General features: G+C 35.8%; 1 protein-coding gene across 1 annotated transcript in view; it reads right to left on the bottom strand.

The window, feature by feature from the left end:
* Positions 1–1,015: 1,015 nt before the first annotated feature.
* The window catches only part of LOC104866324 (leukocyte surface antigen CD47), a 35,288-nt gene continuing 21,980 nt past the window's right edge, over positions 1,016–14,323 (bottom strand). Inside the window, exons 5-11 of the mRNA XM_010630194.2 lie at positions 13,756–13,848; positions 12,560–12,652; positions 11,062–11,154; positions 6,676–6,707; positions 5,375–5,399; positions 4,731–4,763; positions 1,016–2,388 (exon numbers count right to left, since the gene is read on the bottom strand). Of these exons, the coding sequence (XP_010628496.1) occupies positions 2,384–2,388; positions 4,731–4,763; positions 5,375–5,399; positions 6,676–6,707; positions 11,062–11,154; positions 12,560–12,652; positions 13,756–13,848 (374 nt within the window). The 3' untranslated portion in view covers positions 1,016–2,383. The remainder of the gene's footprint in view (positions 2,389–4,730; positions 4,764–5,374; positions 5,400–6,675; positions 6,708–11,061; positions 11,155–12,559; positions 12,653–13,755; positions 13,849–14,323) is intronic.

The following is a 14,323-nucleotide window of genomic DNA, read 5'->3' on the forward strand; positions in this document are numbered from 1 at the left end:
TGATAAATACAACTGGAGGTGACAGCAAAAATGGGGATCAGAGTAAAAAGCATATCGTGGGGCAAAACAGACATAATGCTCAAAACACTGCTAGCAATTTAATTTGATGTGGCAGAAACCTGGAGCCATTATGAGTCTGATTTAAAGACAATGAATTGGCCAACGATGCCCAGGCTAGATGACTCCGGATGATGTGGTCCCCTAGCCAGAGAAGCTGACAATGACTAGACACAAGTTGATTTCCTCTGGCATCTCCCCTGCTGCCCCTGGTGGCACTGTGTAGGGCAGTAAATGCCTTAAAAGACAGGCACCATGAAATAGAAAACAACAGATGGTCATACCCAGGGAGTTAAACCCCAAATAAGGGAGCATTTACTACGTATTAAGACACACAACTTTAGTTCATAAAAAACTGGACTATAAATATTTTCATACCTTTCTTAACACAGAATAGGAATTTGGATCTTTTTCAAGTCCATCTGCTTTTTCCCCCTCCTTTCATCAAAACTGATTTCTAAAGTAACAAACAATATTAGCAAAGTGTAAATATTTTCAGAAGAAAAAGAGCAGCAGGAGCCATCAGATTTGTATAAAGGAATACAGCTCCCTCTCCATATGCTAATATTTTGGACAGTTACATAACCGAGGAAGAAAACACTACATATGCATATTTTTCTCCAAAAAGAGCTGTTTTGATAGTGTGTTCAGTTTCCAAGAGGCCTTAACAGGTCGTAAGTTTAGGTTTGCAATGGGCAAACCACTTGGTCCCAACATGAAATATTACAATAAGTTTGGCAGAAAAGAGGCACATGGAAACATTTAGTGGACTAAGAAACAACTATTAGTAATGCCACTACAAATGTGAATGTCTTATTACACAAACAGGAACAATTACTAGTATTTTAGAGGATACTGGTGAGCAGTCAAAAAGCTTTGCAAATTACCTAGAAGTTTTTAAAGTTTTAAGTGATCCAATATTTGCATCAAATATTATTCCACCCAATAAAGACCTTTGTTTTTTAAATGTTTTTACTAGAAGTACGAAGTTAGCATCTGCTCCTCTGTAGGTACTGCACTTTTGTCCTTACAGAAGAGGCATGTGCCTACCTTATACATGTGCACATACAACACACACCCACAAACGAGGTAAAAAACGAGTGCTATTAATCTAAAAGTACTCCAGGCAATCACAATTGTCAGAACGTTAATTTTCTTCTAAGGAGAGGTGGAGGGGTAGGAAATGTGGCAGTGTGTTTTACTTTTCAACCTTAGGGGAGTAGAGCAGGAGGCAGGAGTACAGGAGGAAGGTGATGAGTGTTCATCATGCAACAGACACAACAGGAGTAAAACTGCCCCCTCGAAGGAGGGCCGGCCTCAGGGCCTGATGGAGACACACATTATGTTGCCATGCAGGAGACTCATAGTTCAGATTTCCCTCTTACATTTTCATGCCTCCAATCAGAAAAGAAGTGAAGAAACACTGTAGATTTTTGCCTTCAAATCAGAGGAAGGGAATACATATGTTACAACCATAGCTATTTTTTGCTGAAAGGTGTGAACACAGTGTTCTAAGTCTGGCTCCCTTCTGCAAAGATCTACCATGTTATTAGACCATGTACAAAGAGGAGTAAAGGTGCTACATCTTGTACAGCAGAAGCAAGTTAACATGGGGACAAGACAAGGTACAAAGGATAGTATCAACAAAAGAAAAACACATCCATTCATAAAAGTACCCTAAATCTGGGAGGATCTATCACACCATTATGTTGAAGGGGGAATATGTGAATGGCAACTCCCAAGAATGAAGACCGCTCTCTCCATCAATATTACAGCACACATAGGTACAAGGTGTTCACAACCAAATTCTTGTCTCTATTTACGTCACCATTCAACTGACCCAGAAGGAGCAGACACATTATTCAGCTGCAGCATAGCTGCCAAAGCTGCTGGAACCTGAGTTTACTAGTTTTTGATGGAAGCCAGTTTTTCATAGATATCGCTGAGTAGACACCAGATTAGTGCTCAGTAATTCTCACCCAGAACCAATTTAAACCTAGAAGGAGCCTTAGGAGTTGAAAGGTACCATTCTTGGAAATTGCCTCTCCATTTTTGCCCCTAATTGAATAAAAATAACAACAGAAAACTAGATCTCAATAGGGCACACGACACAGATCATACTTCTTTTATTAACTAAATTACAGCTGCTTTGAATAAAAACTGGAATAATCATTTATGGGTCAGTGACTTTTTTCCCACAGATGAAAACCAGTTACTTTTTTCTTCTTCTTCCCACCAGTTAATCATCAAAGGCCATGGTGCTTAAAAACAAGTGTATTCCTTCACGTCTTGACTCTCCGAATCACAGTTCATCGTTTTGCTTCAGTTATTCTGGAAAATTAAAAATGGACATACCGTCACTATTCAGGTCTACTTTCTTTGCATTAAGAAGTGGTCAGTGCTGGGGATTTAGCTCAGTGGTTCCACCGCCTGCCTCGCAAGCACGAGGACTGGAGTTCGATCCCCGGTACCAAAAAAAAAAAAGCAGTGCTTAGAAAATCTGGAATTGTTTCAGAAACCCAGTATTTAAAAATTATCTATTTGCAAAGGTCACAGACAAAAACCAAGCTAATAAAAATCAACAGTGTGATGTTGAGTGAGCTAGAGAAAAGCTAAGTGATATTGCTTTTTTCTTTCTTTCTTTTTTTTTTTTTTGGTACTGGAAATCCAACTTGGGATCTTTGGCTTGCGAGGCAGGCAGCAGAACCACTGAGCTCTAATCCCCAGCCCTGACATTCCTTTTTCAAAGCAAAATATATTCATCCTAAGATAATATTCTATCCTTCACTTCAGATCTACATCATTTGATTAAAAGTTGTCAGGTATAGGTCAAAGAGAAAATACCTGGGGCACATATCTTGGCCCTCATTCATTAACAAGGCAGGCACATTGCACATGTTAAGCAAGTTTTAGCTAAGAGCCCATCAGACAGACATTTAACAAATAAACTGATCAGCTAAGTACTAAAATAATTAAAAGGATTTTCAGTAATCATCACAGATTTCAGGTGTCATAAACAAAAAATTCAAAGTAAAAACTGCCTTACATTTCCTGCTACAGTCACATTTTAAGGGAAATTAACAAAGGAAGAGGCACTCAAGATTCTTTTCTGAAAATAGAGAAAAGTTCAGTTTCTTCATACAACCACTGAAAAATGACACCACAGTAGAAAAATGAAAGAACAAAGAAACTGAACAGGACAGTGGAATCAAAATATGGCTAAACCATGCCATGCCATGATTCCCCTCATTTTGTTTTAAGGAGGCAGTGGTTTGTATAACAGCATGCATTTAAAGGCTATGGCACAAACTCCAAATGTGAAATTATGCTATTGCTCTTTGTGCAACACAAGCCTAAACATTGTTTTAAATTTAGTTCACATATGACTGGAACATTTTAAACCCTATGCAAAAATTAACTGTACTCAGGGGAACAAAGCCTCCTGTGTTACATGCTGTACTGTATTACAGAACTGAACAGGTAGGTCACAGGCTTTAAAATGGTAAATTAAAAAGCAAACTACTGGGGCCTGGGATTTAGCTCAGTTGTTCCCTGCTGCCTGCCTCACATGCGCAAGGTCCCAAGTTTGATCCCCAGTACCAAAAAACAAACCAACAATCAAAAAACTATTTACATCATCAAGGTATGATTACAAATATCAAAGGGATGAAGAAATCTAGATGTTTCTCAAATGGGAAGGGGACTGAGAGATGGAGGGCAGGAAGGAGGGAGTGGGGATGAAATAAGAATTGAGATGTTATATACACATCCAACTTCATACAAGGAGTATAAACATTATGTACTGAAAACATGTATTAAGAAAAAGGTTTTTCTAATCTTCTCTTGTGTTCAAACTTTAGTATATACAGTTACATAAGCACTGAGAGTAAAAAGTCAATGCTAAAAAAGGACAGTTATTAAATGTCATTGGAATTAAAGACTAATAACATATTAAGAAAAAATGAACTTAGCACTCAGTATCTCAGGCACTTAAGAATTAAAAAATAGAGCTGGGTGTGGTGGCATATTCCTGTAATCCCAGCACTTGGGAGGCGGAGGCAGGAGGATAACTGTGAGTTCGAGACCAGCCTGGGCTACACAGTGAGTTCCAGGTCAGTCTCAACTACACAGTGAGACCCCATCTCAACCCCCACCCAAAAAAAAAGAATTAAAAAATATATGGCTTTGAAATAGGCAGTAAAGATTAGAAGTCATTATTAATCTAGAATTCCAAAAAAAGAAACAAAAGCTGGAGTGACTGAACATCTCTCTCTAACCCTTTCCTGAAAAATTAGAATCAAGTTCTTACTTAGAAAAAAAGCAGATATATTTAGATAAAATGCAACAAAATCACCAACACAAGCATGAAAGAAACTGTCAAATGGTAAAGAGTTGTGCCAGATCATTAGTGTACTTTATAAAAAGCATTTAAAATTACAGTCAACAGGTGCTGAATCTGAGAAATATTTTACAAAGTGCTACAACTTTGCTAAGTGTAGTTCTTCAGTTTTTAGCAGATTTAATTTTTTTATATCAAGACATGTGGTCCTTTATGATTTGACAGTATTCTTTTTATTTAAAGAAGGTCAAACTTTCATTCAAGCAGCTTTTTGCTTTCTTTCCAATGTCTATACTTTAACTAAGCTATACTTATAGGTGTATTTTATACTTACCCTCATTCATCATTCCTTTTGATTCTTTAAATGCTAAGGATTAGTAACAAGCCAAGGAAGTAGTTAGTAAGGTTTCACAATTAGAAATCCTTTTAAAATAAACAAATAGGTAGCAACATCATGCCAACTATTCTACAAATACATAGCTGTTTAAAGCTATCATTTTGTTACAAAGCATTTCTGTGGACCACACCCTCAGCATCCAAAGAAAAGATTCAGCTGGGCATATAGATCTAGATTTACATAGAAAGCAAGTGAAACAGTTTGGTCTCAGTCCAGGTGGACAGCTTGTATCTTTCTGAAATTTACAAATAAGATGGAAATAACTGAGTAGAGAGATTCTTCTCTACATGGGTGCTACGCTTCATTTGTCAACATAAAAGGGCAATGATCCCGTTGCTCCAATATTAGTTGGCTAGGGAAAGCAATCAGGGATAGAAAATAGTACATTTTTTCTCAAATATAAGAGGTATTACGAAAGCAAAATTTCTACTTCTTGATGAATTCAATGAAGATGAAAGTAAGCAGGGGTGGGGGGTGGGGTAGTGACCACTACTAGATTCTCCCCAAGACGTAGATGGACTTTCTAATTTCCTTGAAACCAGATCAAATTATGATGATAATGGATCAAGAAGAACACATACCATTAAGGGGTTCCTCTACAGCTTTCTGGAAAATATTTAAAATATATTTACATAAAATATAACTCATTTCATGTCTTTTACACTAAAACTATATCTAAAGTATGTAAGCAGTGAATCCAAAAGTCTAAAAACAAAATAAGGTAATAAATGCTAAAGCAAAGCTTACCAAGTGTAGTTAACAGTTTAATAGTATTATTCTCTTAATTTCCTTTTGCTATGCAGAATTTCCAGCCTACCCAACTCCCTCAGTCCAAGAAACCTAACTTTCTACAAAACTATTAAAGGCAAACATGAAAATAGCAACAACAGAATAAACAATATAGTTAAACAAGACATGGGAGTGAAGCAAAACTATTTTCAAGTGATGCAAACTGAATTCAGCAATAGGGAAAGGAAATTGCTAGGATGTAAAGGTCCAATAGTTGGGTTAACTCTAAGAGGCACTTTATAAACTGCTGGCCGTTTATAACCAATGTAACTATGGCACCAATCTTTTCAGAATGAATGGCTGGAGTGACACAAACACACTATGTCCCAAACTGCCCTTTAGCCTTCTGGCCACAGAAAGGATGCTCTCTCTGGGAGTTCAGACAGTTCAATCATCCATCCTTGATAGGAAGCTGAATACAATATAGTCCTCTCCAGATCTTATTTCCATAAAAGAGCTCTTAAGCCTGTAACCATGATGAGTATGTATTTATAAAGATTTTTTTATTTTTTTCCCTCCAAAATTTGCTCCTTTTCTTGGAAGTTTTTCAGCGAGCTGATAAGGCATCCAAAGTACAGGGAAACCTACAGTACAGTTTTCAAGGAGAAAAAAGTTTATAAAATGGGGAAGGGGTGAACCACAACTAAGAGAAGATTTTCCCCAGCAATATTTACATTTATTTTTGAGATTCTAATTTGAACACACTCAATTTGATATAAATTTACCTTACTCATTTTTAGGCTTGAAATTGTCATTTAGTGTATTCACATGAAATGGATCCAAGAGAGGAGGCAATATGATGGAATCAGCTTTTTTCTGATGGAAGAGCTAATAACTATTATTCCTACTCATGAGCTTTCCATTTCTACAGGAGGTCTAACAAGTCAGTACAATCTTAAAAGATCTGTTATTTTATTCCATTAATACTCAAATGACCAAACCTGCCTGAGTTTTAAAATAGAATTGAACCCATTCATGCAAAGGTCATTAAATGACTTCATTATTTAATTTGTATGAAACTAAACATTAAGCAGAACAGTTCAACAACCCATCAACTGATTATTCCAAATTCATTTGATAAAATTTAACTTACCCTAGGAGGTTGTATAGTCCTCTGATTGGAAGCTGATAGAAATAAAAATAAGAAAATAAAGTTAATAAATGAAATTAACTAAGGCAACGTAATGCTTAGTGTTAACATAAAATGTTCAGGACTAAAACAGGAAGAGTGCCAGAGACTTCAATCCAGAAGTTCCAATTTTGATAGTCTATTTAAAAATATAGAATATTCTCGACTATATGCACTGATACAGGAAAATGAAGTGAGCAACCCACCTGTATCTGATAATAAATACACACATTCTCTCATTTTTCCTCAAAAACATGCCATCACTTAACACCCCTCTACAGAGGGCTCTCCATCTCTGCCCATCGCACCAGCCAGGATGTGGACAAATGTGGCAACGATTGACCTCCCATGTGCTCCACTTATCCTTAACTCACTACTCATTTTTCTTGTAGCCCAACCATCACCCCATCTTTACAATTTTTAAGGCTCTAGATAGCTAATTTAAAAAAAAAAAAAAGAAAAGAAAAGAGAAAAAATCAGACCCTTCTGGTTTTAGAAAGTTACTCTAGACACCTAGTTCCTGCCAGTGAAGCCTTCTTCTATGTAGTATTTCCTTCTTGGTTTTCTGAGTTTCCTTTTACGCTATTTCTGAATAGGTTCTTGAAGATGAATACAGAGTAATCAATATAAGGAAGAGATAACTTTCCTCTAAAAACCAAGGGAGGAGGCCTCAGAGCAGCTAAAGCTAGTCCTTAATATGCAATTAAGAGTCCTGCAGACGTGAAACACCCTTCAGCAACATTCTTTGACTCATTCAGTAAGGGTTATTCTACTGTATTATTCTAATGTTCTTTTTCTATACTGAATTTTCCATGTCATCCTGTCTGCTTCTCTCAGTTCAAGAAATCCTAGCTTCTCAAAAAAATACTAGAGTGCAAACATACAAATAGCAACAACAGAAAAAAAATATAGCTAAACAAAAGATGGAAGCAAAACAATGATTTATAAGTCATGCAAGTTGAACTCAGTAACAGGAAAAGAATATGTTAAGATTTCTAGGATTTCACTGTAACTTGGCCTGGGCAACAGTACTGGATTTGCTTATTAGCAGACTGAGGCCAGCCACAGGACTGCTTTCCTGTTCTGTTATTTACTTATTACTACTCCTTCACACCTAGGGAAATGGGGTGGATTCTGATCCAAGCTCAGCCTATCAATGAACCACCCTGGTAGGGCTTGCTCAAACAGGAAAATGGCTATGGGCTGGCTATTTTCCCACTCCCACTGGAATCTGAAGAGGAGATGTGTAAAGACTAGAAAGTTAGTGATGCGAAGAAAAAGTGAAAACATAAAGAGCAGCTCAAAGTTTAGAGTTATAGGCAAGAAAAGCTACAAGAAGACATGAATGGGACAAAAAATAAGGCATGGAGAGGCTGAACTAGCTGGCTAACAGGTAAAGAATCAAAGGCAAAGGAACTCAGTAAGCATTAAGTGACAGAATGGCAGCAACTACCTGTTGGTACAGAGAGGACAGGTGACAACTCAGTACTTAGCAATATACTGCCTGCACTTATCACCTGGCTTTGCTAATAGAGGCCCTTAGTAGAAGTGGTGTGTTCTTTATATCCAAATATGAAGGAAACTTCTTTTTAAAGTAATAATGGGTTGGAGTACATCCCATTTAACAGCCTTCCAAATTAAAAAGGCAGAATGTCAGAACTTCGATGGGACCACTGAGAGTTACATGCATATACAACTGACTTCAAGTAAACCATACTTTATATATAAATGTTGTAAAGGAAAAGAGAACCAAACAGCTACCTAAAATTCTGATGGATGGGCTGGGGATTTAGCTCAGTGTCACCGCACCTGCCTCACAAGTGCAAGATCTAGAGTTTGATCCCCAGTACCGCAAAAAAAAAAAAAAAAAAAAAAAAAAAAAAAGAATCTGATTGGTACTATGAAGGGGTCAGAGGTAGTATATTAAATTTTTTAGCTCATTTATGTGTTTATCAGAATTAAGAACTTACAATTAACTCTCTTCCCCCATAATGTATATATGTACAGATAACTAGCTTTTACATGCTTTTGCACTGTCATTTTTCTAGCCCCGTCTTATTTTATAAAAGTAAAATGAACTTTTTAAATATATTTAAATCCAACAGTTAAAAAGAAAGTGAAAGTCAAAATTCCACTCAACAATTAAGGCTACAAATTTAAACCTGGAAATAATGAAAGATACAAAAGTTAAAATTCTCATAGAGACATTAATTCATGTTTAAAGAGAATCCAGATTTTTTTTTTAAACTGAGGATTTCATTGAATTTAAATTAAGACTTTCATTTTCTAAAAGAGTACATCTGCGATGAGTAAAAAGTATTTTTGAAACATTTACAACTTTTACTTCTTGATAAAAATGCTCAAATTTGCAACCTTAATGTTACACATATTCAGATTTAGAGTCAGTTCATGTAAGTAAAACACATTAAGTTTCCTAGTCTACCACATTATCTAAAGAGCAACTTTCCTGTACCTTTTCTCTTCTTGCCTTTCAACTGACCGAAGGTATCTTTCTGCACTCTGGCATTGGACGAGTTGATTTGAAAGGTTAATTTAGGATATTTTCAAAATGTTAATGAAATTGAACCAAATTCTTAACTTATATGTAGTATATTTATACATCAAACTACAAAAAAATAATAATAATAATTCGAGGAACTTGTAGGGATTTCACTTTCACTCTAATTTTATTACAGTAACCTTTGTAATTGCACGGTGTCATAGGCCTCTCAGGGATGTGAGCACTGGGGAGGCTGAGACAGCAAGATCAAGGGGTGGCAGCTAGGTAATGCCAACCCCAGCTGGGACGGCAGACCTGAGGCGACTGTACTGAACATCATTCTTTGTCAGATGTGGAAAGCATGGGCAAGCGCAGGAATGGAAAGAAGCAATGCAGAGAGTGAGAAATAAGAATACAGAGCTCACAATCAGGTAAGGACACCTAATATCATTTCACAGGTTCTGTGAATATGCAGTTCACACATTGTTCTTAGGCACACATGGGGAACAATGAAATTGGTCATCCTTTAAGAATCAAACCCATGGTGCCTGAAAGGTGGAACAAACATAGAATGTGTAAACACTCAAGATGACCACTATAGCCACCACATAAATGCCAGTCTACTTAGGGTATCTTAATTGTGTTTATGGACTTATGTGGAATAAATGAGGAAATTTCACTGAGAAACAACTATAAATACATAAACTAATGACAGGCAGATTTTGTCTATTTCAGTTATATATCTAAGAAGCATTAATTAAAGGAGAATGAAGGAAATATAACAAAGCCAAACTCTGTCATAATGAGCTAATGTTCAGAAATAAAAGTAAAATTTCTTTGAAAGTATTACACAAATCATACAGTACATTTCTTCACTATAACAATTCAAATGTTGGGTTAGCTTTTAGAAACATAGAGGTCACCCAAACCAAAGTGAAGCACTGATTTTTTATTCCATTCATTTGTAATTTATTTTGGTAGGTGGTGAAGAGTTTTATTTCATCATGAGAGGACAACTGTAAATCATACTGTAGGGAATATCTGTTGCTTAAGTAAGGCAACTCACTAGTTAGGGCACTATCAAAAGAATATATTTTTCTACAAATAGTCAAAATAGGACTTATGCAGAACTTCGTATTTGAAAACTGGGAAATTAAATAACAAGGTTAAAACAAAAAAGCTAATTCTATGCTAAGAATGGATTTTAAAAGTAGCACAATCCTAAATCTAAAAACAAATGTGTAAAAGTCACCCACTAGAAGACACTTCTCTTAAAATTAGCATTAGTGAAAGATTTTGATTGTCAATTTCTGTCTTCTTAGAACTGTCCATATGTACAAACAGTGTACAAGAAGAATTTCAAACCGCAAATAGGTCTATGCTAAAGAGCTCTATCACAGAAATAATGGAACCATTAAGAATCCCTTTCTATTAATTCAAATGGATCCTTCAAAAATCTTTTCCTTTACTCGGTATAAAAAGTCTAAAACTCTAAAACATAAAGTCTAAATACTCTAAAACATAAAGCCACTTTCTTTTAAAGTTTATAATCCAAACTTTTCAATAATTCATATATATTATACACAATAAGGAGGTAGAAACCCTTCTTAACACATTCATGAAGGGACTAGAATTCATGTCTTGCTGCTGGGTGGCTCTGAACAGCTGGTGGTACATGCATGACTGTCCCATCAGGCAGCATGGGGGAAGCCAGCAGGAATGTATTATCTTCATTCCAATGATACTTTTCTCATTTTTGCAGTTATCAATACATTTCTTTGGTCCTAAAAATATTTTCTGTTATATGTCCAAAATTCTTGGAACAGGCTTAAAAAAATAAGATGACTTACCCACAAATTTCATATAAACTAGTCCAAGTAATTCTGCTAGAGCTATGATACCCAAACCTGAAATCAGAAGAGGACCATGCACTGGCACACACGCTGTAAAAACAAATTAAATCTTTTATTAGAAATGTCTATAAAATGTGTGAATTTTAAAAATGAAACTGACAATAATAATGTTTTAAGGAGACTAATTTTTGTTCTAATGATTAACAAAAATTATGCACATATAGATGACAAAAATTATTCTGTCAATAACTCCAAATTATCGTAAGAAAAAAGCCCATCTTTCCATTACATACACTTTATCATATCAAAATAAATAAGTGTATACTGTCTAAGGCTCCAATATACTGGTGCCTAGTTATTTCACAAGTTTTTCAAAAAATTTAGGCACAATAGTTTGGCGGCCCAAACACACCACATCCAGCAAACTTTCTTGTAGCAATGTGGAAAATATCATTCTCATTGTGGGAAAAAAAAAAGTTCACAACACCAAATGCTGGCAAGTATGTGGAAAAACAGGAAATTTCATCCATTAGCAGTGGTAATTTTGCATTAGGACCATGGGGTTTGGCAGGTTATTACAAAATAGTTTTGTTTTGTTTTTGCTACCTGGGATCAAACTCAGGGCCATGTGCTTGCAAAGCACTGAGCCAAATCCCCAGCCCAGTTATTACAAAAGTAACCATGCCTTAACATGCAATCCAAATACCACATTCCTTGCTATTTATCCACATGGAGTTGAAAATTTATGTCTACACAAAATCAGGAGGCACAAGGATGCTCATGGCAACTTTACTTATAATCACAAAAACCTGAGAAACCATGTCACCTTAATAGGTAAATGCATATACAAATTATGGTATATCTGCCTAATAGGGTATTATTCAGCACTAAAAAATAATAAAATGTCAAGCTACAAAAAGACTGGAGGAAGCTTAGATTCCTATTTTTAAGAGAAAAAAACCCACATGAAAAAGATTATATTCTTTGTGGTTTCAACTCTAAAACATCCTGCAAAGTACAAAACTATGAAGTTAGTTGAAAAGTGAGTGTTGGCAGGAGATTAGTGGGAGGAAGGGATGCACAGTGGAGTACAGGGCCTTTTTAGGTCAATGAAAGTGTTCTGCATAACACCACAGTGGGGTTACACACCATTGTACATTGCCATAGCCACAGCATGTACAACACCAAGACTAGGCAGAAATGGAAGTGACGGAATTTGAGTAATTTAGTGATGTGTCGAGGCTGGTTCACCAATTGTAAAAGATGCGCAGTATGGTGTGGAACATCGAGAGAAGCTGTGGCTGTGCAGGGAATATGAAAGGGGTGGGAGTATATGGAAATTCTCTGTTCCTACCACTCAATTTTGCTGTGACTTAAAACTACACTTTAAAAAGGTCTATTAAAAAAAAGAAAGAACAAAGAAGCAAGGAAAGAAAAAGAAGAGCTGTTCCTAAAAGAAATCCAAACTAAGACTACAAAAGGACATGAATTTTACCTGTGACACAGAGACAAAGTCCAACCACAGCGAGTACATAGCCCAGCACCTGAGTGATCAGTATGGCGATGGTGAAAGAGGTCATCCCAAAAGCTTGGGGGAGGGAAAAGGACACAACAGAAGTGAGTAAGAGTATCATTTACTACTACTTGTGCTTGGTGCAACCAAGAGTGAGGCCCTAAGACAAAAGATTGACTCTGCTATTCCTCCTCAGATGAGATAGTAGATGTTTCTCCAGTGATCTGAATCTTCTACCCTTAGCTCCAGACTCACAGACTTAGCAGCCTTTTATTGTCAGTAATTTAAAAAGGAATGGCAGTTTTTACCCAAATCTCAAAACAGTGCTGTTTTGACCATTCTTGTGAGTTTTACAGTAAGAATGGCTATGATAATTATGCATGGCTTCTTTACATGCACACAAAATTGCTCTGGTGGAGAAAGCCATAATGCAAACATGTGATTATAAACATCATGACCACTATATGTTGTACATCTGGAACATGCATGATTTTATAATAAATTAATACCTTTCCAGTGTACAACAGGCCAGAGAGAGTTTAAGACCCAGAGTCAAAAGTGATTCTTTAGTAATAATAACAAATATACATACATTAGGGATTTCCAGTTCAAATGTAGAGAAAATGATACTGATTATAGTTAGGATATCCATACTCTGTTTAAAACCATAGTTAAGGTTTGCCAATAGCTAAAATAAGTGTTTTACCAGTTGTGATTTATAATGCCATCCTGCAGAACTAGTATTTCTAATGCAGATGCTCACCAAAAAAAAAATATTGTTTAATATCAACTTCTAAATACAAAAGCTGAAATTAGAATATGCAGATAATCATTAAAAATTATATAGCATAATTTACAATGATGCTAACGGATAACTAAAATATTTTCATATCAAATATTAAAACCATTTTCCACAAAATGAAGATCTAAGATAGCCTTAAAATCCTCTGTATGCCACTAAGAATGTAATGGAAAATCTTTTAATAAAACAACTTTTATTAAGTTATTAAAAAATACAAGGGTATTTTTACCAAAAGTGCTTTTTTGGGACCAGGGATCAAACTCAGGACCTTGTGCTTCTGAGGCAGGCAGCGGTACCACTGAGCTAAATCCTCGGTCCCAAAAAGTGTTATTTTTAATGAAAGAGGTTAGCAAAATTATGCTGTAAGAATACCTACCTGTCATAAACACATTGTACTGAAGTAATATTAATATCCCTGTAGAAATTACAATGAAACCAAGTCCAAAAGAATTCTTTATTGAATATTCTCCTGTAAATAAATAAAAGTATTTAAAATGTACTTCCTATTCCTCATGAAGTATTTATTTTAATCTCAGCACCACTCATAAACCATAAGAGGTTTAAATGCTTCCCCCCAAAATCCATGCAAAATGAGTGTTTTTTTAATTACTTAAGACCAAACTTAAGAATATAAATCTTATTTCCACTTTTGGTCTCTCATACCAGAGAAACAATACAGTATTTAAGTGTGTCTGATGTATTTCACTTAAGAGTATGCTCTCAAAGGACCAAAACATATAATAGATATTGGGAAGAAAAGGTTCAAATGAGAAGGCAAACAAGGTGGGGCGGGGGAGGAGGGACAAGAAAAGTAAGCGAGAATAAGGAAAATATAGAAACAAAGCTTTTATACATATGGAGGGGAAGAGGGATTGAAGAGAGGGAAAATGGAGCAGAAAGAAGCAGCAAGATGTATCATGTACAGGTACAAATTCCCTATGTTG

This window comes from Fukomys damarensis, unplaced genomic scaffold (genome assembly GCF_012274545.1).
Source record: "Fukomys damarensis isolate Sample0158 unplaced genomic scaffold, DMR_v1.0_HiC HiC_scaffold_24, whole genome shotgun sequence".
NCBI classification, from domain to species: domain Eukaryota; kingdom Metazoa; phylum Chordata; class Mammalia; order Rodentia; family Bathyergidae; genus Fukomys; species Fukomys damarensis.